The sequence below is a fragment of the Arvicanthis niloticus genome, chromosome 3, assembly GCF_011762505.2.
Source record: "Arvicanthis niloticus isolate mArvNil1 chromosome 3, mArvNil1.pat.X, whole genome shotgun sequence".
Lineage (NCBI taxonomy): Eukaryota > Metazoa > Chordata > Mammalia > Rodentia > Muridae > Arvicanthis > Arvicanthis niloticus.
In genome coordinates, this window is record NC_047660.1 from 84760325 (window position 1) to 84785550 (window position 25226).

The window sequence follows — 25226 nt, forward strand, 5'->3', positions numbered from 1 at the left end:
AAATTTCCACAGGTTCTGTCTATATGTTCTTTGTTACATTGTCTATGGCAATGGTTCTCTGAGAGGGAGACCAGGCCACAGTCCCTCGGAAAGTGAATAGGTAGCGTGCTAAGCAGTTTTTCATAAACTACTTCATCCTTTCTTCAAAACAGCCCGAAGACAGCAGGATTTTTAATAGCATTTCCATTTTACGGGCGATAGAGAGGACTCTATCTTTCCCCCAAAACACACATACAAGTCTACTTTATTCTGGTACGTTCTTCTTAGTTTCAAATCGAGGACTCTGGCGTTTATGGGTCCAGCAGTGTCTCCATTCACTCAGACAGGGCGGGCCTGGGCTCCTGCTGGCCATCTGGAGAAGCCAGCCTCTTTGGGGACCACATGTGGTCTTAGATCGGGGAGGTCAGCACCTCGGACAGCGAGGGCCGCAGACGGGGCGGGGCGTCTACCGAGACGTCACGACGCGCGGAATCCCGAGGGTGCGCGCTCACGGCGGCCTTGTCACGTGACCTAGGTAATTGATACAGCGCGCGGCTCGCGACCCTCCGCGCAGTCCCCGGACCTTCAGCCCCCCTTCCCCCGGACCTCGTGGCCCGGAACCTCGGCTAGCCGGTGAGCGCGGCGGCGCGACCCCCGTTCCTGCGAGCTGTCCCCTCTGCAACTCGATCCTAGGTCCTGGGGCAGCGCTGCCCGCTAACCTCAGCCAGGCCCTTGGGGAGGGGGTGGGGGGGGGGGGGGTGTGGGGAACGGGAACGTGACCTTGGTTTCTCCTTTGATGAAGTGCGGCATTCCTTAGGACCCCCGGCCCTTTGCGCGTTTCAGCAGGCGGAGTGCAGATTTCATGGGAAGGAGTGACTTACCAGTAGTGGGGCTTCAGGCCGGAAGGCTGCAGACCCCCCTCCCACTCTTTACCAGCTCTATGGGGTTCAATTCCAAGCCGGTCTGTGTAACTTCTCCATTCATCCACCAGTAACCTTCAAACAGGCCTCACCCACCTTTGTACATTTCCCAGTTCTGGGCTTTAGTTTTTCCTTCCTCCCTGTCAAGAAAATAAGCTTGTACCCCGACCCCCATCACAACCTGCTGCCTAGCTCTTTGGAGTTCCACATTCTCCAGTCAGGCAGTGAGTCCAGTTTCTAGTACAAAACAGTAGAAATACAGAATGCAGGCTCTGCTGCTACGCGCGGCTTCAGGGCTTGGGGGAAAGGGGACCTACCTACTCTGACCTCTACTAACTGATTTTCCCAAGGGATCCATTGTGAAGCAGCCCTCCCCTGTGCACCCCTGCGGGAGTCCTCGTCTTAGGTTGCCTGAACTGGCTCTGATGTTGGGTCGGGACAACATTGTTCCAGAATGTATGCCCCAAGATCTTCTCATTAGAAACTTGCACAGGGCACGTTTTGGGGTGTGCTTACTGCCATCTTGCCCTGTATGGGCAGGACCTAGCAGGGCTAATTTGGACTCTGGCTATAGATTTATAGCTCAGCAAAGCTCTGGGGTCCTCAAGCCCAGCTGGCATGGGGGTAGGAATGGCTGGCATCTCCTGCCGGGTTGGGTGAAGGCCATAGCAGTGTCTGGCTGCCCAGACTGTTCTGTATTTGTAAAACACAGTGTTCCAACACTGGGCCAGGCTGGATACAGCCAGGCATTGTCCCTATCTGGCCTGAATTGTCCTAGCTATCACCTTGTGGGGGTAAAGCTGGCAGAAGGAGCAATTGGGGCATTGTCCCAAGGAGATATTAGGCTGACATCTTGGTGCTGCCATGAGGAAGACACAGGCCCTGGAACAGATAGCTGGTCACCCTTCATCTCTGTGCCCCTCTGAGGATGTTGAACACCGTTCCAGCCTGGTCTGACTGTGTACTCTTACTTTCATTACAATCTGTTTTCCTTGCTATGTGGAATATGGATGCTGAAGCCCCATGGTTGTTTGCGTTCTCCCCATGTCTCCATGTTGCGACTTGAACTGTTTGACCCTAGGGTCCATGCTGAACCTTTGGAAAGCTGCTGCTCCAGGAGGCCCAGCCCCAAGTGACTCCCTACGGGACCTGGCTACATTAGCTTGGTGGTTAAAATGTTAGGAGGGAATCCTGGAACACCTGAGGTTCAGAGTTCGGATAGCCACCTCCTGTAGAATGTATCTTCTAGTTATTCATTTTTCTCTAATTCAGACTTGCCACAGGTCACCCCAGGAAATCAACTTCCCTTGACTGAGGAACTCACCTGTCCCTCCAGCTCAAGTGAGTTTGCAAGGGGGAGGGGAGGCAGCCCAGGAGAGCCATACCTGCCCTTTGGTGGACTTGATCCCTTGCAAGAACTCTAACCAGTGGCGTTCTGACTTGGTTTAGCCGGTGGCAGGGGTAGGGTGGAGGGGTGCAGTTGGTGGACAGTTGGCTGAACAGACCTTGGAGTGTTGACTCAGGGCTAGTTCTAACTAGGACTATATACCCTAGAATATACGTGTTCTGGGTCAGTGAGTTGTTTAAGGGACCATGGGCTTCTGGACTCTGATGGGTGGTTCTAGGGTTGTACTCTATATTGAAGCTTGGGCTCCCCATGCAGAACATTAGTATCCAGTAGGAAGGATCTACTCCAGGCTGGGGCTGGGCAAGGCTGGGCTGGGCTGGGCTAGGCAGGGCAGGGCAGGGCAGGGCAGGGCAGGGCAGGGCAGGGCAGGGCAGGGCAGAAGAGGGCCTCCTGCTCAAAGCCATGGGGTAGGGAAGGGCAACAGAGGTCCCACTTTACATGTGGTGGCAGGACCCTGGGGCAGCAGAGGCCTCAGTAGGTCTGGGCAGGGAGCCTGGTAGTTCTCTACCAGTAGAGAGAGATCTTTAAAATTCCTGGGGAGTTCTGGGGAGAGGTGGCTGAGGTTGTCTATCCATTGAAAGCCTGTCCATTATTTAGGTCTCTTCCTTGGGGAGGGGCAGGTAATTTGACAAGTGAAGAGAACCCAGTATTGTGTTTTCCTGACCTGGGTGGCCCCTGACCTGTAAAGAACCCTGGGTTGACAGCTTCCTTGGGTGATGTTTGTCCAGAGTGTGAGTTCTAGATAGCACTTGGGAGCCACAGAAGACAGCTATAGCAGGATCTCTCACTAGGCTACCTTCAGTTCCACCTCCACCACAGGGACCACCAGTCTTCATTTCTGTGAAGTGGGGCTATTGTTGAGGTCTGGGTTTCTGACCTTTTGGCTTTGCCCAAGAGCTAGGACACCCTGCCCTAGGGTGCACTCCTAGGGAGTCACTGGTCACTTCTGGCCAGTGATCAGAGACTCCAGGGATAGTGGGCTTTGTCTTCTCCCATCCTTCTGAGCCTTTGCTCCTCAGCACCCTTACCCTGCCTTTTCTGACCATGTACAGCCAACCCAGTACCTGGAGGACCCCTGCCCTATTCCCAAGGTGGTAGGCTATGTGCCCAGCCCTGTTTTGAGTTATGGCCTACACATGTTCTGTGATCTTCTGAGTGGGCTCCAGGGCCTGAACTAGGTTCCCCCTGAAGCAGGGCTGTGTATACAGGTAGCAGGGTTCTGAGGCCAGCAGAGAGGGAGCCTAGGCTGGAGGGGAGGCTAGGAGCATTGGGTTTCAGAGTCTTTGGGAGGAGGTTACTGAGTTGAGACCTCTTGCTTGAAAATGAAGCGGAAAGAGATAGGAATTTGTCACCTGTGTCTCACTTTGGCTTAGTCTGGGGGCCACCTTTCCATGGGACCGTCAGTGCTAGGCGTGAACAAGCATGTATCCACGCTTTCTCTTGACTGAGTCCTGTGATTTGTGTTTCTTCCTTTTTGTCTATGTTCAGAATGAGCCAGCTGAGGCTGCTGCCATTCAGGTTGGGGCCGCAGGCCACAAAGCTCTTGGCCACACGGGATATCCCAGTGTTCAGTGGGCGCAGAAGGTCTTCTGGGCCACCAGCTACCATCCCAAGGAGCAGAAGCGGAGCCAGCTCCAGTTATGTGGAGGAGATGTACTTTGCCTGGTTGGAAAACCCACGGAGCGTTCACAAGGTTGGCACCGACATTCTCCGTTTTATGGGAAGGAAGTTGCTGGGGTGGATGGCAGGATGAGGAATTGCCAGTGACCAGCCATGACCTCAGTCCCTGTGTATTGTGTGGGGGAGAAGGGAGAGGCTTCTTGCTTTCTTATTGATCAAAGTATGTGTGAGTCCATCCTACTAGATGGACCACAAAGATCTCCCGCTTGATATGCCAGAGACCTGCCCTGCCTGGTTATGCTGAGCTTTCTCCAGATGGCTCTTGGGATGAAATGAAGAAATAAATACATATAGACGTGTCATCTATAAACTATAAACTAACATGCCTTGATATCTAAAAGTGAAATGGGAGAAAAGGCAGAAGTCACATGATCCAGATGCAAGCAGCATGAAAAGTCAAGAGGCCTCTCTTAGCCCACCATGGGGTTTGTTTTTTAGTTTCTGCTCTTTCTGAGATTTTTCTCTCTGTAAACGTTTGTAAACATAACAGAATTTCTCTCACTTTTCCATCAGTGTTGACAGGGAACGATCCTGAGTTTTTTTGTTTTTTGGTTTTTTTTGACTTTCATTTGGTGATCTCAGCTCTTTTCATGTCAGTACGAGAAGAGCCCCATTGTTTGTTCCTGCCTAAATAGTATGTCGCCTGTCCCCAGTAATGGACTTCTGGTTCACTGCTTGTCTTGATCGCTGTGAATAGTGCTGCAGAGTCTATTTGTATGTATGTACACAGCTGACTGTAGAAAGAGTTTTCTAACATCTGAAGAGTATATCTGTGAGCAGATGTCCCTGTCATAACTGAACCCGCATCCTGAGGAAAGCTGGGGAACATGTAAGGGACCTGGACTGGTAGAGGGGTCCCTGAATGGAGGTGCTGGAATGTCCCTAAGCACTGTGGTTCCTAAGAACACTGAATGCTTTGGGTATCCCAACTCTTCTCCACCTGACCTGGCTGGGTTTTTTCTTCTTCCCTACCTAGTCCTGGGACAGCTTCTTCCAGAGAGCCAGTAAGGAGGCCTCTATGGGTCAGCCACAGCCTCCAGCTGTTATCCAAGAGAGCAGGGCATCAGTGTCAAGTTGCACCAAGACCAGCAAGCTGGTAGAAGACCACTTGGCAGTCCAGTCTCTTATCCGTGCCTACCAGGTGAGAGAGATGGAGGATGGAGGTGGGGTTGGGTGCAGGAAGTCTGAGCCTTAATGTCACCTCCACTGAGAACCAGCCTTTGTCACATGCCATTTAGAGCTTTTGAGTGTATTGTTTTGCTGGCTTGTCTATTTCTGTCATCTTGCACATGATGGCCTAAGTACTTAGAGGAGCACTTAGTAGGTTGCATTTAGCCTTAAGTGACTGTGGAGCCCTCTGACACTTGATAACCATTCTCTAGTCTGGGTATTCCAAGAAACGGACTGTTTGCAGCAGGAGCTTCATTAGTGAAGACGGAATGAATTAATAATTTACCAGACACAGCTCCCCCACCAGCTGCTCATTCTGGAGGCTGGGGCTGTCTCACACTGGGTTCCCTAGGCTGGGCCTGGTGGTTGGCAGTGTGTCTTGGTGACGGTCCATGTTCTCTCAGCTGAACAGGACTAATTGGAGGCCTGCACTGGTATTGACGCTGTAACAGGTGCAACCATTGAGGCTCTCTGTGGGAATTGGTGGCAGAAGGCATTTGACAAGGGAAACGTGGCACACAGAGGGAGATTCTAGGGGTTCTGGGCCCTTGAAGAGACCTGGTGGGAGGACCTGGGAACATCAGGGCATTAGCAACTGGAAACAATGTGCTGTCTCCAACTAGACATCCTCTGTGTGGGAGTGTGGAGTGGGAGAGAATTCTCCAGGCACCTGGTGCCCAAGGGTTGCAGGGGGCTCTCACTGGCCAGAGGACCCATGGGCTTCGTGCAGCCTGTAACTCTTATACCAACGGTGCATTAATAATAGTAATAATAATTAATAATAATAACAAAAATAAAATCAAAGAACTCCAACACCTGAGACTTCTTGAGGACTGATGTGATGTCTCAAGTGGAAAATTCTACACCTCAGCTCATGTGATGGGTTTTAGTCAGAACGCAGGCATCCTAAGAACATTGTCCAAAACCACATTTCAGTGCTGTATACAAATTGCTGGTGAAACAAACAAATTTCATGTTTAGACTTGGGTCCTTTTTCCAACATATCTCATTATGTCTAAATATCCCCAAATCAAGAAGAGTGTGAAATGCCAAGTGCTGCTGGCCCCAAGTATTTCCAATAAGGGATCTTCCAGTTCATTGTGCTTTCCTAACTGGGTGAAAGACACCGAGTGACCTCATGGGTGATCTTGACAAGAACAAGGACAGTCAAACTAGAACTGTCTTGTATGGAGATTAACATCCAGGGTGCTGCTTGAGGCTGGCCTTATCTCAGCATAGTGCTCAGTCCTTTTGGTTCTGTGCATGTGAGTGTGCAGGTGTGTGTGTGTGTGTGTGTGTGTGTGTGTGTGTGTGTGTGTAGGGGCCAGAGCAGGATGCCTGGTCTCTTTACCTCTTCTTTATTGCCTTGAGACAGTGTCTCATTGAGCCAGAGTGGGCAGTGGGTCTGAGTTGTGTAGGAAAGGTTGCTGAGCAAGGCAGTAGGCAGTGATCCTCCTGTCCTTTGATCCGCCCCATGGTCTGTGCTTCAGTTCCTGCCTCCAGGTTCTTGCCTTGAATTCCTGGCTTCGCCTCCCTTCATCATGGATCTGAAAGCTTAATAGCCATTTCCTCCCCAAATTGGTTTTGGTCAGTGTTTTATTATAGCAACAGAAAAATAACTAGAATAGTCTTATATTTTTCCTCCTCCCGGAACCAGGTTTCCTGGGAGTTCTGAGAATGTTCTCTATCAGTCTAGTCAATTGCAGCGATCAGAGCTGGAAACTGTGCTTTTTAGAAAGATAGCATGCATTATGGATTTATTTTAATGCAGCTATGTACTTCAAATGCAGGGCTAAGGGTTTGACCTCATCCATCTCATAGCACCTTCTCCTTTCAAAGATGCCAACAATAGATGTTCTCAGAGATGCCATGCAGTGGCTTATGTGATGTTTCCATAGCCCACACGCAACAGGCTTAGAATAACAATTCCCCACTGTTGCTACTGATTGGCAATAGGAAAGTATGAATTTCCCCCTGTAGTTCTGCTTGTCTTTAGGGAATATTCCACTGGCCAAATGGAATCATCCTTCTCTGCATGGGCATGCTGCTGGGGATATATACTGTTTGTTATATCTCACTATTCGTATTAAATCTTAATTTAGTTTTATAGTTAAAATGTTTATAGGGTTCCAAAGTCAAATCTTCAAAATATGATATTCTTAAAAAGCCTGGTTCTTTGAAGTCTTATATCTTCAATCCAGTTTTTACAATTCCAATATCGTCCCGTCTCTATGTACAATAACTTTTCTTACTTCATGGTTTCTTTTTAGTTTATGATTTCTCGTAATGCTTATAATTTTTGAAGCCCTCTGCTTGATCTCTCAAATGTTCTCTTTATTATTGTTGTGTATGTTCGTGCACAAGTGTGGGTATGGGAGATTGTGGAAATGGTTGCATAAGTGCAGGTGGAGATTTTTTCCCCACTTTTGTGTGGATTTTCCTTGTTCATGTGTCAGACACTTTGGAAATTCATAGTAATGGTGTATGGCATATAACTTCAAATGTAGGTCTTTGCTTATGTTTGCCAGCCTCATTTTGTGCGTTTGAACTGAAGCTCCCACCATCTGCCATCAGAGGATTCACTGTGGGTGACAGCACAGTGGGATGTGTGACAACTCAGAACTCTGAAGCTGGAAGTGGGGTGGGGCTCTGAGCCTCACGTGGAATAAATATCTGTCCAGCGGTATTATTCTTCCTTTCCCTAGATCCGAGGCCACCATGTGGCCCAGTTGGACCCCCTGGGCATCCTGGATGCAGACCTGGATTCCTTTGTGCCCTCAGACTTGATCACAACTATTGATAAATTGGGTAAGAGTTGGGATCCTTCTCTGTCACCCTGGCTAGCTGGTGCCTATAGCCCAGTGAGGAGTTTGCAGGGCCTAGAGCCTAGCTTGAGCCTCTGTCTGTGTGACTCTTGCTCTTGGATCCATTTTACTCACAATACAGTGTCCCCAAGGGACTATACAGTGTTGCAAGAGGTATGTGTTCCCACCTGCACTGGGGTTTACCACTTGTCCAAACCCACTCTCACGGCAGCAGGGGGGCAGATCCTTCCCTCTCTCCACTGATGAGCGTTCAGGGCTTCCAGACAGGTCTCAGGGTGGATACAGTGGGTACTGCTGAGGTGCTCTCCGTCTCCCAGCACAACCTCAGTCTTTCTTTTTCTACTGCCTTGGGCTCTTTCCAGCCTTCTATGACCTGCAGGAGGCTGATCTGGATAAAGAGTTCCGGCTGCCCACCACTACATTCATTGGCGGCTCGGAGAACACACTCTCTCTTCGAGAGATCATACGTCGCCTGGAGGTGAGCCCAGGAAGGCATGTCTGGCTTAGCTCTGGAGCTCTTGAGCATGTATAGAGGGAGGGAGGAAGGGAGGGAGGGAGGGAGGGAGGGAGGGAGGGAGGGAGGGAGAGAGGGTACTTCCTTTTTAGTCTCAGATTCTGGGGCTATCACCCCTCTTACCCGTTCCTCATAGACTCTCCACCTGTCCCTCTTAGAGCACCTACTGCCAGCATATCGGCCTGGAGTTCATGTTTATCAATGATGTGGAGCAGTGCCAGTGGATCAGACAGAAATTTGAAACTCCTGGTGTGATGCAGTTTTCCATTGAGGAGAAGCGGACCCTGCTGGCTAGGCTGGTGCGCTCCATGAGGTCAGCACTACCTGATGGACAATCTGCATGGCTGGAGGGCCATGCTTGGTACCCAAGGCAGGGAAACTAGCAGGGCCTAGCAAGGGAAGGCAGACTGACTTTTTCCCACTGCTGGAGGCCTGCAGAATCCCTTAGGCAAAACATCAGGACCATATGCTCAGTTAATGTGACCATCAGAGCCACATAGGTGGGAGGGGATGGCACTGAAGAGAAACACTGCAGCAGAGGTCGCACTGAGCATGGGTAGAAGTGACAGCCTGTGGCTATAGGAATGACATGACAGAATACTGTTCCCGGTATGGGGTGTGTGACAGCACCCCTGGCAAGGCTAGTGCAATACTCCCTACTGATGCCTTGGAGGAGGGGACGTCTAGAGCTGCAGGGTCCTGGAGGTGTACCAGGTTTGGCTGCTGGATGCTGATTGACTTTTTGAGCAGTGGGGTGTGGGCTCAACTTAGGCGTTGGCAGGGTAGAGTTGCTTGAGGCTTGCAGGACAGTAGTGGGGTGGGGGAGCACTGAAGGATGGGCTCTTAGGGAATCTGACTGTGGAGAGAGGAGAGAGTGGTATCGGGGAGTGGGTGGCAGCTAAGGTTTTGGGAAGACTCCCAAGGTACCCTGCCTTGTGCTTTTCGTTGGGTGAGTGTGACATGGTATCCAGGCTGGGTCCTGGATTATACAGGATAGAGGTGACTTTGTCCTTCCTATGTCCTGGGCATTTAGCTCCCAGTGCTTGTGAAAAGTTCCCAACCTTGTCCCTTTCTACCCCTTCCCTCCCCTTCCCTTTCCCCAAACAGGTTTGAAGACTTCCTGGCTAGGAAGTGGTCTTCGGAGAAGAGGTTTGGCCTGGAAGGCTGTGAGGTCATGATTCCTGCTCTCAAGACCATTATCGACAAGTCTAGTGAGATGGGGATTGAGAACGTCATCCTGGGGATGCCACACAGGTAGGGCCACTGAGTCCCCTCGCCACAATGCTTGCTTGGAGGAAAAGGGAGGTGGCAGTCAGAGTGAGGGGCATTGGTGGGATTTGAGGTAAAAAAGCAAGGAACTTGATAGGTTCTCAGGGCCCCTGGTCTGGCCTGTTCTTGACAGCAAGAGCCAGATACTTGGCCAAAGCCACATGCAGCCAGGGCCCAATCAGATTCTCTGGTCATGTTGCTGCTTTCTCTAGGAAGGGCAGGAGCTCAGACTATGGGACATACTGTGTTCAAATCCTGTAGATAAGGAAGTCAAGGGTGTGTGTTAGGAATGTTTGAGTAGATGGCCCTGAGTGGGCATCCCATGGACATTAGGTCTATAGAGGTGGGTGCACAGTCTGTTCCCAGCTTAAGGTGACTGTGTTTCCCTTGAATTTTCATTCACCAGCAGTCTGTTGGATAAAGCCCTGTTGTGATCTAGAAAGCTGGTTGTGGTTGGGCTAGCACAGGACTGTAATGTCTAAGGGTCTCTAGATGTATGGTGTGGACAATTTCTATCTTGGCAGGTCTTCCAGGAGTCTGAGGTTTATCTGTCATGGTCCTTTGAGGTGTCTGGAAATGCCCAGTGTCTGGTAGGAGGTTAGGCAGAGCTGTCCCAGTAGCCATGGAGGCATGGAACACATGGCTATTAGAACAGTAGGAGAAGATGACACCTGGAAGACAGAGATGGCCCAGACATCTGCTGGGTGGACATCACATCTGATGATCAGAGGGGCCCTTCTGGGTTAGTTCAGGCTTCCATGGCATGAATGGTAACCTTGGGGATATGAAGGGCTTTGCCCAGAGCAGCTGAGGACTGTTCTTTGTTCCTGGGTGTCTGTGGGGGCAGGTGTGTGGAGAGAACTGACCAGGAAGAGGCTCTCCCTCCCTGTGTGGAGCTGGGAGGCAGGCTTAGGGTCACTGTCACCCTGAAGCTAATGGGCTCTGAAGGGAATTTCTTGAGTCACTTATGTGTTCCTATCAGGCTGGTGCCCACCCTGCAGTAAGTACCTTGAATAGTAAGTTCAGGCTGGGCTGAAGAATCTGGTCCATGGATGCCTGTTCTTTCTGTATTCGCCCCTATCTGAGTTGCTTCTGCCCCATCCTGCTCAAAGCTGCTACTGGCTGGGCTGGAGGGCATGTGAGCCTTAGCATGCTAGTTTCAGTATGCAGGAGGTGCCTATGTAATGGTCGGGTCTTTGGGGCATGCTATAGGTGACTTGGTGGCTCTCTGCCCCTCCACAAAGGGCTTTCTAAATCATTGGTGTGCAGAGAGTCTGCCTAAAGGAAGCTGGCGAACCGGGACTACTCCAGGGCCTGGTAATGTCAAGGCAGGATGGGAGGATTGGGCCTTACTTGGGCTCCAGCAGGAAGGGTTCTGATAGGTTCCACAGCAGGTAGGGAGAATGGCTGTACTTGGCTAATATAGGAAGGTGATCACCATGTCAGGTGATAGTCCTGGACATTCTGGTCCTCAGGGGCAGGCTGAACGTGCTGGCTAACGTTATCCGAAAGGACCTGGAACAGATCTTCTGTCAGTTTGATCCCAAGCTGGAAGCAGCAGATGAGGTGGGTGCCACACACTGTTCTGGGGTACCCCAGAGGGCGTGGTGTTTGGGAGGTAGGCTGGGAGAGTTTGGGACTTGAACTTCCAGGCTGGAAGTTCATGGACATGGAAAGAGTCCTAGGGGCTGGGATGCTTGCATCAGGTCCCTAAGGCTTTGGGAAGTAGGTGCTGCAATGGATCATCCAGGCCAACCTTACTATTTCCAGTTAGAAAAACTGAGGCCTAGAGAGGTACAGGAGTTTCCCAGAAGTTTCTCCATTGAGATTTTGTAGCTGAGCCTTTGTGTCCACAGTCCTTTTATCAGCCTCGACTTGTTGGCTCCAGAGCCAGGCATGGGTGGGCTGATGGCTTCCTGTGCCTTTGGCCCACAGGCCACAGCTGGTTTCCACCCTGCGGCTGGATGCCGCTGAGGCTCTTAGCCATGCCTAGCCCTCAGCCCTACTGCCTGCCTTCCTCTCCTTTGCTCCATTCAAGTCTCTAGCTGAATTTCTTGACCTGGACATATTGTCTGTTCTCTCGTCTGTATCCCTTTGCACTGTCTCTTCTCTGGCTTTTTTCATTCCCCTCCTCCCATTGTGTGTGTGTGTGTGTGTGTGTGTGTGTGTGTGTGTTCTGTGTCAGTGTGTGTGTGTGTTCTGTGTCAGTGTGTGTCTGCATCTTTGTGTGTGTTTGTATGTTTACATCTGTGTGTCTGTGTGTAACCCCATGTGTTCATCCATGTCTATATGTTTATCTGTTTTCCTTTTGAGAGGGAGGAAGGAACTTGGTCTTTGAAGCCCTTACCACCTAGCACAGGTGTTTAGTTGGTTAAAGAAACTGGTCCAGGAGCACCTGACACATGGTGCCAGTGCAGGCCTGGTGCCCACATGGCTGGCTTCCAGCCCAGGATCTTCCTGCATCCTGTTAGTGTTGCTTAGCCGCCTTCACACCTGTAAGCCTCTGTTCGTTCCTCTGCCCAAGAATGGTGTGAGGAAGTGAAGGGAGGATTTGGGGGGAAGAACACTGAAATTTTTATCTGAGTAGCACTTTTTGTAAAGGACTTTTTAAAAATTTAAGTATTGTTGAAAGAAAAAAAATATAATCTGAAAAAGAAATAGAACATTGTTTAAAGAAAATTTAAAACATTTTCTCCGTGATACTTCATCCCTGTGGTGTGTCTGTGTATACTTGCCTGCATTTGTGGTGAGGTGTGTTCTCTGCAGACACATATATTTGTCCAGGAGCCATGAGAACAGCTTGGAACACTGTAGGTATCTGGCGGTTTCACTCACCACGTTGCCTCTGTTCCGTGCCAGCCTGTATCGAGCTTGGCTTGTTGGCTTCTTGCAGCTGCAGTGTTCTGTGTCAGGACTCTGCCTGCTGTAGTGAGCACATGACCACAGCTGTTAGGTGGTGCCTGAGAAGAACAGGAGCCTGGGCAAGGAGCAGACACCATGGAGCCTCCCCTGGGCCCATACACAGCACGTGCGGCCCACAGCTGTTACCCTTTCTCTGTTGGTTTTTCTTTTGCCAATTGGATGGGTGAAAAATGATTTAATTTTAACACTTTAAAATGAATCGACTATTTTGAATCTCTGTGGTTCTTGTTCTGTAAAATCCCTTCATAGCTTTTGTTTATTTTCTTGGGACTTTGGGATTTGACTTTACTAATTACAAAGCCACTTTGCATATTGATAGCAATTAGCTCTTTTCCTGCATTTGACATACCAGCTTGTTTCCCCCCTTGGTACTGTGCCTGGATTTTCTCCCCCTTGCTAATGGAAGATTTGTCCTGGCTTAGCTATCTTACCACATAGGGACTATATATTGTTTAGAAAGTACGCTTTCTCTACTCCTAGATCCTAAAATATCCTCTAAAGTCTATGCATTTGATTTCATTGGTGTGAGGAATAAGGTACCATTGAGCTCTGGTACATTCTAAGAAGCCTGGCAAGCTGGCTCAGCATGGTCATGAGATGTCCTTCATTCCACACTGGAGGTGGTATGTTCATCATATCCCACCCTTACCTTCAGGGCTCTGGTGATGTCAAATACCATTTGGGCATGTACCATGAGAGGATCAACCGTGTCACCAACAGGAACATCACACTGTCACTGGTAGCCAACCCTTCCCATCTAGAAGCTGTGGACCCTGTGGTACAGGGGAAGACAAAGGCAGAGCAGTTCTACCGTGGGGATGCCCAGGGTAGGAAGGTGAGTTTTTCCAGGTCCATAGAGTGGCACCTGAAAATCAGACTTTGAGAACAAGGCTCTGAGAAACTAGATCCTAAGGTTATGGATTCTGGGTCTTGGTGGAAGAGGAAACAGGGTGGGCTTCATAGGCTGGGGTACAGGATCCTGTTTGTTTATACCCTGCCATGCAGGTTATGTCCATCCTGGTCCATGGGGATGCTGCCTTTGCTGGCCAGGGTGTCGTCTATGAGACCTTCCATCTGAGTGACCTGCCTTCCTACACCACCAACGGCACAGTGCACGTTGTGGTCAACAATCAGGTAAGGTATCGGCTCCACGCCAGGCTGCACGCCCGTTCCTACAAGTCCAGGCTGTGGGTTGGTGGGAAGTGTGAAGCAGCCGTGGTGGTGGTGGTGTTCATACCTCTGCCCTGCAGCTTCCCAGCACATGTGACTTCAGGTAGAGAACCCATTCCTTAGCCCAGCATAAAACGTCAGGCAACGAACCAGACTCCAGCCTTGTGTCTTGGTCTGAGAAATTGATAGATACATAACATATATGTGCTGGACACATCTGTATACATTTATAGACAGTTTTGTAACTACTGGAGGTTATACATCCATAGCCTCCATTGACTATGGATCCAAAATATTCAGGTGTGGTGGGTGGTACCTTCCATTCCAGCTGGTACTTCATAGAAAGTTCATGGACATTTTGAGCTGTATGTTGAGATTGTCTCAGAAAATCCAGGAAGGAGGCGTGCCTGGCATATATAAGCCTTGGGTTTGAGCCACACATCACACATACAAAAGTAACCAGGGAAAAACAAACACTAACCTGTACAAAACAACAGGCTTTTTTTCTTGTTCTCTAAAGTTTATAATATAGTAACTGTTTACATATGGTTTACATTATATTATGTATATGATTAAAGGTGTAGAGACAGATGTAGGTTCCATGCAAATACTGTAGAATTTTGTATCTAGGACTGAGGTCCTGAAAAAAAATCTCAGAGGCACCTAGAGACACGTGTATGTAGCAGCACAGAGGACAGCACAGTGGCTGGCTGTGTAGCTGAGGTGACCTTGAGCTCCTGAGCTCGTTGGTCTTAGTTGGTAGTCATCTTCCTTCCTTTCAGGCAGCAGTCTCATACAGCTTGAAGTCTGGTGTTCTCCGCCTCATTTGCAGCATTTAATCTTTCTTGAGTTTTGCTGGGGGCAGGACTTTAATGACACTTCCTTATAGATGAGGACAATGAGGTTGAGAACCGAAACGCCTTGCCCAAAGCTCCGTAGTCACTCTGGTGGATCAGATTCCCCCAGGCCTGTGTACCTGTGCAGTACAGAGGCTGGTAGAAAAGCAGGACAAGCCTCCCTGCTGCAGCCGCTACCACCCCATAGCAACTGCTGTCGTAGCTGGTCAAGGACTCATTGACTGTCACCCTTCATGTCCTCTGTATGTCCTAGGTACCTTGATAACACCCCACAAACTAATCCCCAGCTCCCTGATTTGCATGTCACCATATGTCTAGCCTAAAGTAAGCAGGAATTCTGGGCACAGCAGTGTATGCCTGTAGTTCCAGCTACTCTAGAGCCTAGGATAGGAGGATTACTGGAGTCCACACCTAATGAAATCCTGTCTCGAAAAAGAATACACAGAGGGGTACATCTGGCTTCTCCTGCTCTTGCAGATTGGCTTTACCACAGATCCTCGAATGGCTCGCTCCTCACCTTACCCCACTGATGTGGCACGAGTGGTCAATGCACCCATCTTCCATGTGAATGCGGATGACCCAGAGGCCGTGATCTATGTGTGCAGTGTGGCAGCTGAGTGGAGGAACACCTTCAACAAAGATGTTGTTGTAGACCTGGTGGGTCTAGGGTACTGACTGAGGCCAGGGCAGGGGTGGAGTAGACGGCTTATTCCGGCTATGCTGGGTATGATGGGTGTATCTGTGCATGCTGGAGCCAAGGATGGAGTGAGTAGCCCATTCCTGACTTGGCAAGAAAATCTGGAGTGTTTGAGGGCGCTGGTACCAGAGCAGGCTTAGTAGCCCATCCCTGCTGGTAGCTAACAAACCAGGTGATTCTGAGGTATGAGGGCTCTTTTCTGCTGTGCTGATCAAGCTTGGTATATTTGAGGGTGCTGGGGTCATGCTGATGGCCCATCTTCATGTGTGGTTTGGGCTTCAGTCATATTTTCAGCATTGAGGACTAGATGCTTTTAGACTGAGGGTTGGTGTCACCAAGAACCAACCATCTGTACAAAGGTCTGGGCAAGGAGCATTCACTCAGTGACAGGTGAGAACGGGACCTTTGGAATGCGTCGGACTGGCCTGTGCATGCACTATGCACTGCAGTAGGGACTGAACCCTTGGCTGCCCGTGCAGGTCTGTTACCGCCGGCGTGGTCACAATGAGATGGATGAGCCCATGTTCACGCAGCCGCTCATGTACAAGCAGATCCACAAGCAGGTACCTGTACTGAAGAAGTATGCGGACAAGCTCATAGCCGAGGGCACAGTCACTCTACAGGAGTTTGAGGTAGGTCGGGGGACCTGTGGGCACAGACCTCAGATGGACAGAATGGGAACGTGGGGTGGCTGTAGATGCCATCAACCCAGTGCCAGACATCGAAGGTTTAAAGGAGTAGCTGATGTTCCTTGTTTCCAAAAGTCTCTGGTTTTAACAGGGCACAGGAATTTAGGGCATGGGTACACCTGGGTGTGCAGTGTGTCCTGGGACAAGCCAAGTTTCAGGCAGGAAAGGGATCTTTCTGTAGGGATATCCTGTAAGGATTCTCTAAAAGGTATTATTATATTGAGATCATGCCTAAAATTGTTATAAACATGTTAGTTCTTCTGCCTTTATGGTAGAAACTCTGAAAACAAGGTGAGAGTCTCTCCTCTGGCTCCCTGGCTCTCCTTCCATACCATACTCGGGCTCCTCAGGCTTTGGAGTATCTGTCCAGGACCATTCTGAACTCTGAGGTCTAGGCCTCTGATCATGGCATCCCTATGAACCAAGAAATAGAGAGTTCTAGAACCTGGTGATGGAGATCAGGGCTTTAAGTCTAGGCTGACTGACCCTCTTGGATACGTAATATTTTACTGTCTGTTCACATCTTCCTCTCACTTCCAGGAAGAAATTGCCAAATATGACCGTATCTGTGAAGAGGCGTATGGCAGGTCCAAGGATAAAAAGATCCTGCATATAAAGCACTGGCTGGACTCCCCCTGGCCTGGTGAGTGAGGCACATGCAGCTCAGAGATCCCCTTGAGCCTCCTTTGGGCATTGGTGCAGGAAAAGGACTGTGGTGACTCTGGGGAGCAGCCAGTTCAGAGCTAGAAACCCAGGCTTGTGCCTGGCATGCAGGAGTGAGCTGTTCTGCAGATGGAGGCAGGCCAGTGTGGAGGAGGTAGCATTAGAGCCCTGTGCCTTGCCAGGGACGGGATGGGTAGTACTGGGGGTGTCTACCATGAGGGCTCCTCTGGTGGGGCCAAGATGGGTCAGCTGTGACCTCAGGGTCCTGGGGAATATCCGGGCGGGTGTAGGAGCTCTGGCTGCGGCTTCTCATCTGTGGCAGATCCCCAGGGTACATACTGTTGTCTCTGGAGGTAAGGAATTGCAGCCTTCCTATTCTGGGTCAAAGTCCCCTCGCCTCACCACCAGAGTATGAATGGAGTCTGTCCCCTCAGGCTTCTTCAATGTGGATGGGGAGCCCAAGAGCATGACATGCCCTACGACTGGCATCCCTGAGGACATGTTGACCCACATTGGCAATGTGGCCAGCTCTGTGCCCCTGGAGGACTTTAAGATCCACACAGGTAAGGCCGCTGTGCAAGCTCCAACATGGTTACTTTCAGAGCTGACATTATGTCCCTTGGGGAGATTTGTTGGGATACCAAGGGAGAACAGAGATTGTGGCATGTCCATGGGTAGCCCCTTGGTCTCCTGGTTTGGCTCTCAGAGCATCATGTGGGCCCCTTCCCATGTTACTAATTCCGCTCCCAGTGGAGATGGGGAGTTAGGCATTTGTGGCTACCACATTCCAGCTGGGTGCCAGGGCGAGGTCTTAGATTGGTACCTTGAATCTTCCAAAGACAGCCTCTAGGGTATCCCTGGGCCATTTAGGGGAACAGGGAAGTAGGGGAAGAATTCTGCTGGCAAGGAGGACGTGGTTGTGCCACTAGCTCAGGCTCATGCCAGAAGGTAGCCCCATGAGTTCCTGGTCTGTGAGTCTGGCTGGTGACTGACTGTAGCTCCTTAGCTGTAGCCACCGTTTCTATTTGAGAAGCTTGAGGCCTCACAGCTATGCTAAGCTGTCTGTGTCTTCTCAAGATAGCTTCTGGGATGCAACTCTCACAGTATGCATGAGGTACCCACTGATGGCACCCAGGCTTAGAGCTGTATTCTATACTCATTGCAAGGGTCTTGCTGGGTGTATGGTGTTTGTTAGCTTAGTCTTCTCTTCTGGAGAACAGGGACAGTCCTCTATGGAAGTGCCAAAGAGAATTCTGACCCAGTATATTACCACATCCTCCATTGGAGAGGAAGCTCAGGTTAGCCCTGGTCTGGCTGCAGGCTAGGGAGGAGAGTCTGAGGGAGCACCCACAGCTTTTGCTTTGTCACTGAGCACCTACCCCATGGCTCTGGTGCTTCAGCCCTCCAGGCCTGAGGCTGAACCGTGCTCCTCATTCTCACAGGCCTCTCTCGAATCCTGCGTGGCCGTGCAGACATGACCAAGAAGCGCACAGTGGACTGGGCATTGGCAGAATACATGGCTTTTGGTTCACTGCTGAAGGAAGGAATCCATGTGCGGCTCAGTGGCCAAGATGTGGAGAGAGGCACATTCAGGTGAGGCTGAGGCAGGCTGGACCCTGGTCCCTTGAGCACTGGTCTTGTCTTCATTGAGCCCGTGGATCTCATAACTCAGTAAAACACAGGCATCCCAGGGTTAGCCCTAGAGATTTGAAGTAGACCTGGCTCTCCTGCTCCAGGACCTCCCTGGGGGGACATTTGTCTGGCTAAATTCATAGTCAGGGCTAAGTTTTCAGACGGTCCCTTTCTTGACCCTCACATGCTGAACTGACTGGTTGTCCCAAGCTGGTAGTCATTTGTGGCCCTCAGAGCCTTTATTTCTGTAATCAGTGACCTGCATCAGCCTGGAGTTACCGCCTTGCTGCATGAGTTTTGGGATCTGAGAGAGGACTCATATTTCTTCTAGGTTGGGGCCCTGAATATTCAGTCTTGGCTCAGTGTCAAGTTCATTGGCTTTCAGGACCACAAGTTATTTTTCCATTCCTGGAGCTCATTTCTGCCAGCCTTACTTCAGCTTGGATCCAGGCAGCCATCAGCCACATTCTGAACTGCATGCCAGTCTTTGTTGGACTTGGGCCTCAACCCGGTGGTCCCCTTACTCTTTAATCTTGGGGTCTCTTCCCAGTGCTTCCCAACTCCTCTGAGCGTGGACAGGGCAGGTGTGGTGGTTGAGATGGTAGAACATGTAGGAGATGCTACCTGGAAGATGTGGCTGCTGGGGTCTCAAGAGACACCCTGCTTCTGGGATGCTGGCAAGGCAGGTCTTACTGGTTCCCTCTGTGGCTGAGAAGCTGAGGCAAGAGATGTCGCTTTCAGGTCTAGGCCTGGCACCTTTAGTATACTGTGTGGGTGACTGGCAGGCAGGGAGCAGGGCTGGTAAGACACTGCGGGAAAGGAACATGTTGCTGGGTAACCTTCTTGGTGTGGCCATTTCATAGGCCCTTATAGGCATTTTGGGACACAACAAGATCTACCTACTTGCTGCTGCCCATGTGACAGCCTCCTTGTTCTTGTCCCTATCCTGATTTCTCTGTCCCCAGCCATCGGCACCATGTTCTTCATGACCAGGAAGTTGACCGGAGGACGTGTGTCCCAATGAATCACCTGTGGCCTGACCAGGCCCCCTACACTGTGTGCAATAGCTCCCTCTCAGAGTATGGAGTTCTAGGTGGGTGGGGAGCTCACTGGGATGCCTCAGGGTCTGGGAGGGCAGGCCGTCTCGGAGATAGGGGTGGAAGACAGAGATAGTAGGATGGTCCTGAGGAACTGTGGTTGGACAGTCTTTTTCCAGAGACATTTGGGAGATGAAATCATGTCCCACATAGTCCAACAAACATCTCAGTTGTTTTTGTTTGTTTGTTTGTTCAAGACAAAGTTTGTTTCTCTGTGTAACAGTCCTGGCTGTCCTGGAACTCACTCTGTAGACCAGGCTGACTTCAAATTCCCACAGATCCACCTGCCTCTGCCTCCCAAGTGCTGGGACTAAAGGTGTTCACCACCACACCCAAATTGCTTTATTTTCTATATGATACCTAAACTCTTTCCCTGGATGCCAACCACAGAGGGTCCATAAAAAAGTCCAGTAGAGTCCATAGCAGTCCGTAGCTACTGACCACCTAGCAGGAAGCCTGGCCATGAACACATGGGCTTAAGCCCACCTTCTCTATCCTGCACCCCAGGAGCCCAGTGTTGAGGTTCACCTGTGACTCTATGGGGATGTGCCTCCCCTCAGCTTATCTGAAGCCAACACACTTGTCCTTTAACTTCCCTGTCCTGGGGTTCAGCCCCACCTGTGGGAGTTGCCTATGGGCTTGTGCCTGCCCTTTCTCAGGAGCTTTACACATGTTTCCAGGGGTCTTTTTGGCTGATGTTCTATGTGGTGTCCCCAAGGGCCACATAAAACTGCACACGGCAACATATGGTGTGAGAAAAAAATGCTTCCACATCCAGGAACACACAGCCAGGCCTCTGAGGCGCAGCGAGCCTCTGCCTCTTTCTGGTGTGTTGGGAAGGTCTGGTTGGGACTGGTAGCATATACTGAGGAATTTAACTGGAACCACTGCTACTTGGTGACATTGCACTGAGCTCTGTCTTGGTGTCCTTTGCCTAGGCTTTGAGCTGGGCTATGCCATGGCCAGCCCCAACGCCCTGGTCCTCTGGGAAGCTCAGTTTGGTGATTTCCACAACACAGCCCAGTGCATCATCGACCAGTTCATCAGCACTGGCCAGGCCAAGTGGGTGCGGCACAATGGCATCGTGCTCCTGCTGCCCCATGGCATGGAAGGCATGGTGAGGCTGGAGGCCCTTGCAGGCCTACCACAGGAGGGCAGGGTCACCCCTTGATCCCTTGAAGAGCCTTTCAGGCCCCTGGAACTTATGATCCAAACTTGTGGGCAAGGTGGGAACAGGCACAGACAGGGTTAACCTGCCCTTGAAGCCATCTGGACACAGCAAGCCTAGGGTTTCTGCAGGCTCATTCTGGGTCATGTGTACTTTCAGGGTCCAGAGCACTCCTCAGCAAGGCCAGAGAGGTTCCTGCAGATGAGCAATGACGACTCAGATGCCTACCCAGTGAGTGCTGCCTGCTGTCCCCAGGCGGGGAGTAGAGTCCAGGTGTAGAGTGCCACTCCTAGCCACTAGGTGTTCACTGCAGGTGTTCACTGAGGACTTCGAGGTGAGCCAGCTCTATGACTGCAACTGGATTGTGGTGAACTGCTCTACACCAGCCAGCTACTTCCATGTGCTGCGCCGACAGATCCTGCTGCCCTTCCGCAAGCCTGTGAGCCGCCCTAGCCTTTTAGCACCATGACGGTGCAAGGGTTGGATGTGGGAACCCATAGATGGATAGGAGCTACTGGCAGCTGGCTTTTTTACCTTCCAGCTCATTGTCTTCACACCCAAGTCTCTGCTGAGGCACCCCGATGCCAAGTCCAGCTTTGACCAGATGGTGTCCGGTATGTGTCTGATCTGGGTCTGGTGGGCCTCCTTCATTGGGGTGGTGGCCTGTGAGGTTTAGTGGTTGGTGTGTGGATTCTGCCCCTGGAGCTCCCTTGTCTCTTCAGCCTCTGCCTTCATTGTCCCTCCAGCAGCTCCTGTTCTGGTCTCACCTGTGACAGCATAGGGGGATTGGCACCTTGCCTAGATCTGATCATTTGGAATAAGCTCCAGGGTCTGGGGAGTTGGCGGCCTCTTACCTGTCAGTAAGGGCTCGCAGAGCAGTGTCTGGCTTGCTGGATACTGAGTGCCCCTCACTCATTTTCTATCTATAGTTTCACTCATGAACCAAATAGACATCACTGGGAACCTAGCTGCCCTCTCCCACAGGAATCAGGGGCCAGGAAAGCACATGGAGACTTGAAGGCTGATCTGGTAGGGAATCAGGGAGGCACAAGAATGAAGCTCTGAGGCAAACAGCAGATCTGGCTTGGCTGAGTCCTGAGTAGAGACAGGATCTAGCCAGTCAGGGACTCAGCAGCTGGACACATGAAGAACGGTTTATCGTTGGTTTTTTATTTTGTTTTCATTTGTGTGTCCATCGTGGGAAGGCAGCTGTAGTAGACAGATCCACCAGTACGACTGGCTTCCTGAGAGATTGGTAGCTCTGTCCCTACATCTGGCAGCAGCTGCCCTCTGAACTTCAGTGCCCTCAGAGGGCTGGTGATACAGGGACATCACAATAGCTCTCGGAGGAGTTTTACAGCATGTTGACTTCAGGAAGATGAAATGGCCAGGACTGGGAGACGGAGGCTCTGCTGTGGGACTATGGGAGGAGTGTACAGTGGCCTCCCAACAGCTCACCTTGGCACATGGGGCTGAGTGCCATGAGTAATGTGGGCACAACTGGGGGGGTGTGGCAGATCTGGAACAGGATGGTGCTATCCTGGGCCTATCATGTTACATTCTCTGTAACATGGGGTCCTTTCCATTCCTGTACCCCATACCTTGAATGTGCTCCTCCAGCTCTGCCCTTGACCTCAGACCTGTCTACCTTCCACCTCTGACAACGCAGGGCATCATTTGTCCTAAAGTCCATCTTTGGGATCAAAAACTGTAATGTAATCAGCCTGACCTGAATCAGCTCAGTTGCTGGGAATAGCCCAGGGATGGTTGGGCTGCTCAGTGTCCCATTGCCCTTCTGGGTGCTGATGCCCCTGAGGTGTCTGGTCCATCCTTTAGGAACTAGCTTCCAACGGCTGATTCCAGAAGATGGCCCGGCTGCATATTCTCCTGAGCAGGTACAGCGGCTCATCTTCTGCACGGGAAAGGTGTACTATGACCTGGTGAAGGAGCGCAGCAGCCAGAGCCTGGAGAAGCAAGTGGCCATCACACGTCTAGAGCAGGTTTGCTGAGTGTCTTGCCACTGTACTGATAGACAAGGTCCACTCACCAGCCCCTGGCTCTGTGGTGTGTGGGTGTGACTAATGAGCACAGAGCAGGCCCTGCAGGTGCCCCTCCTTGACTATGCCTTTGTATCTCCACCTCCCCAGATCTCTCCATTCCCTTTCGACCTGATCATGCTGGAGGCAGAGAAGTACTCGGGAGCTGAGCTGGTGTGGTGTCAGGAAGAGCATAAGAACATGGGCTATTACGACTACATCAGTCCACGCTTCATGACTCTCCTTGGCCACTCCCGGCCCATATGGTACTGGGCTAGAGAGCTCGATATCTACCTCCCACCCCTGCTAGCCTGCACTGACTCTTGATCCTGGCAATCCCATACTAGGTTTTCCTGCCTTATTGGCAGTACCACCGAGAACTGGCTTTCTCTTGGCAAGCATCTGAGTCTCTACAGGTTCTAAGCTCTCTGTCAGCATACCAGGGTTGGGGGGATTGCCAGTGGGACCTTCAAGGATAGTAAGCCTAAGGATTCCGCAGCCAGGATCAAATTTCAAAGTCCTGTGTGACTTGGATCTCCTCCCTTTAGTCTTAGCCCCTAGCCTTGGCACTGACTCCTCTCTGTGAGAAAATGATAGTATCAGCAGTGTGTGCAGGCGAGCTTCCTGAGGTGCCTTGTGGGTAGCAGCCACCGGTGCTCAGTGTGAGCATCTTTGCCTTTGTGAAGATGGTGACAGGGATGAGAAAAGTGGGGAAAGCCAAGTCTGTGGGCTGAGGCATGATTGTTGTCTCCATGGTCACAGAGTGGGCAATTTCTGTGTTCTGTGGCTGGGTAGCTGAATTTGGTGTGGGCCACAGTGCAAGTACCTCTAAGTAGAGGACCGTCTAGGCAGGCAGTCTTCTTCGTGTGTGTGTGATGGTACCAGCCCTTCCCTAAGCTGACTCTCCTCCTCCAGGTATGTTGGCCGGGACCCAGCAGCCGCACCAGCCACTGGAAATAAGAACGCCCACTTGGTGTCACTGAGGAAGTTTCTGGATACTGCCTTCAACCTGAAGGCCTTCGAGGGCAAGACGTTTTAGAGTGAGGCCACATGTGCTCAGATCTTGCTGAGGGAGTTGTCTGGAAACTCTAGAGCCCCAGATGAACCACATTCATGTAGCATTTGGGACTAAAGAGTAGCACTGCTGGTTTTGGTCTCTGTCATTTCAGAGTTGGTCAGGACCAAGGCTTAGCCTTCCTCAGATGGAGGGCACGTAGATGTGGTGTCTCGCCAGCCCTACTAACCTTTTATTTTTTTGGTGGCGGTTTCTTTAGCTTTACTGATCATATCCCTAGACAGCCACTGGAGCTGTGTGGGATCGCTCCCATCCTGGCAGACTTAGTTACTGGTCACCCTGTTGTAGCCATCTTGTCTGTAGATCCAGAGATACTCTCTGTTGTGCTCTTGGAAGCAGAGAGTTGAACAGTAACAGTAGGTGAAGCTCACACTGGGAGATGCAGTGAAGTGCAGCACACATGTCTGAACCAAAGTGGAAGACCAAAGCACAGAGGAATAAAGACATGCCTGAGAAAGCACTGTTGTTCTCCTTTCCTACCACAGAGTTGGGAGAGGGGTGGCTAGGAGAAGAACAAATCCATAGAGACTATGTCTGCTCAACAGATTCTCCCTTGAGCCATAGGCAAGGGTGTCCTGCTTCTCCCTTGCTAAGTCTGTACCTGCTAAAATGCTGGGGGAGCCAGATGTGTGCGTGTGCATGTGTGTTGGAGTTAGGATGGCAGTTTCCATGGTAAAATTCAGGCTACAGAATTCATGGCTACCACATCATCCCTGTGGAAGGCACTGGGGGAATACCTAAGACTGGAGAGAAAGATGAATAAAATAAGGGATACTCAGCAGGGAGAACTAAGAAAGACCCAAATGCCACAAAGCAACAAACACAACGACAGGAATCAATATACACCTTTCAGTAATAATGTAATATTAAATGATTCTGCTCTCATCAAAAGATAAGGAAATGGCATATTGAATTAGAAAAAGAGTATCTTCTTCTTTTTTTTTTTTTTTTTTTTTTTTTTTTTTGTAATTTCTGTCTCCAAGAAACACATCTCACTATCAATAGGATAAAATGATGGGCAATAATATTCCATGCAAATGGACTCAGGAACAGGCAGCATTGCTATCCCAATTTCTGACAAAATAGACTTGTCAGAAGAGATAGAGACACTTTATTCTGATCAAAGAACTAGTCCATCAGGGGAAATTAAATACATACCAAACACAGGCTTACCCAGTTTCATTAAAAAAAAAAATGCTGTAATATTTAAAGTCACAAATTAATCCTAACAGCAATACGATATTTCATTTACTAGGTGACTGGAAAAAAATGAATATAGAAACATTGGGATCAAATTATATCATAGATCAAATGGACTTAACAGACATCTACAGAACATTCCACCTAGCCACCAAAGAATTTGCCCTCTCACCAGCATGTGGAACCGTCTAAAATCACATATTAGGACTCAAACCAAATCTCAATTAGTGCAGGAAAATTAATGCCCTGCATCCT

At 50.3% G+C, this 25226-nt stretch overlaps 1 protein-coding gene across 2 annotated transcripts; it reads left to right on the top strand.

The window, feature by feature from the left end:
* Window positions 1-373: 373 nt before the first annotated feature.
* On the top strand, window positions 374-23891 carry Ogdhl (oxoglutarate dehydrogenase L). 2 transcript variants are annotated; one of them, XM_034497873.2, is made up of 24 exons: window positions 374-514; window positions 2172-2240; window positions 3796-4000; window positions 4964-5128; window positions 7863-7965; window positions 8345-8460; window positions 8655-8809; window positions 9604-9750; window positions 11241-11331; window positions 13343-13522; window positions 13693-13821; window positions 15192-15371; window positions 15891-16043; window positions 16641-16743; window positions 17198-17326; window positions 18206-18356; window positions 19361-19488; window positions 20431-20609; window positions 20820-20891; window positions 20974-21099; window positions 21202-21274; window positions 22497-22660; window positions 22808-22962; window positions 23612-23891. In XM_034497873.2, exons 3-24 carry the CDS (start codon window positions 3797-3799, stop codon window positions 23733-23735), a joined length of 3027 nt encoding a protein of 1008 aa, XP_034353764.1. In that variant the 5' UTR covers window positions 374-514; window positions 2172-2240; window position 3796; the 3' UTR covers window positions 23736-23891. The 2 variants fall into 2 exon arrangements, with proteins under 2 accessions (XP_034353764.1, XP_034353763.1); XM_034497872.2 differs by having other exon boundaries at window positions 492-612.
* The last annotated feature ends 1335 nt before the right edge of the window (window positions 23892-25226 follow it).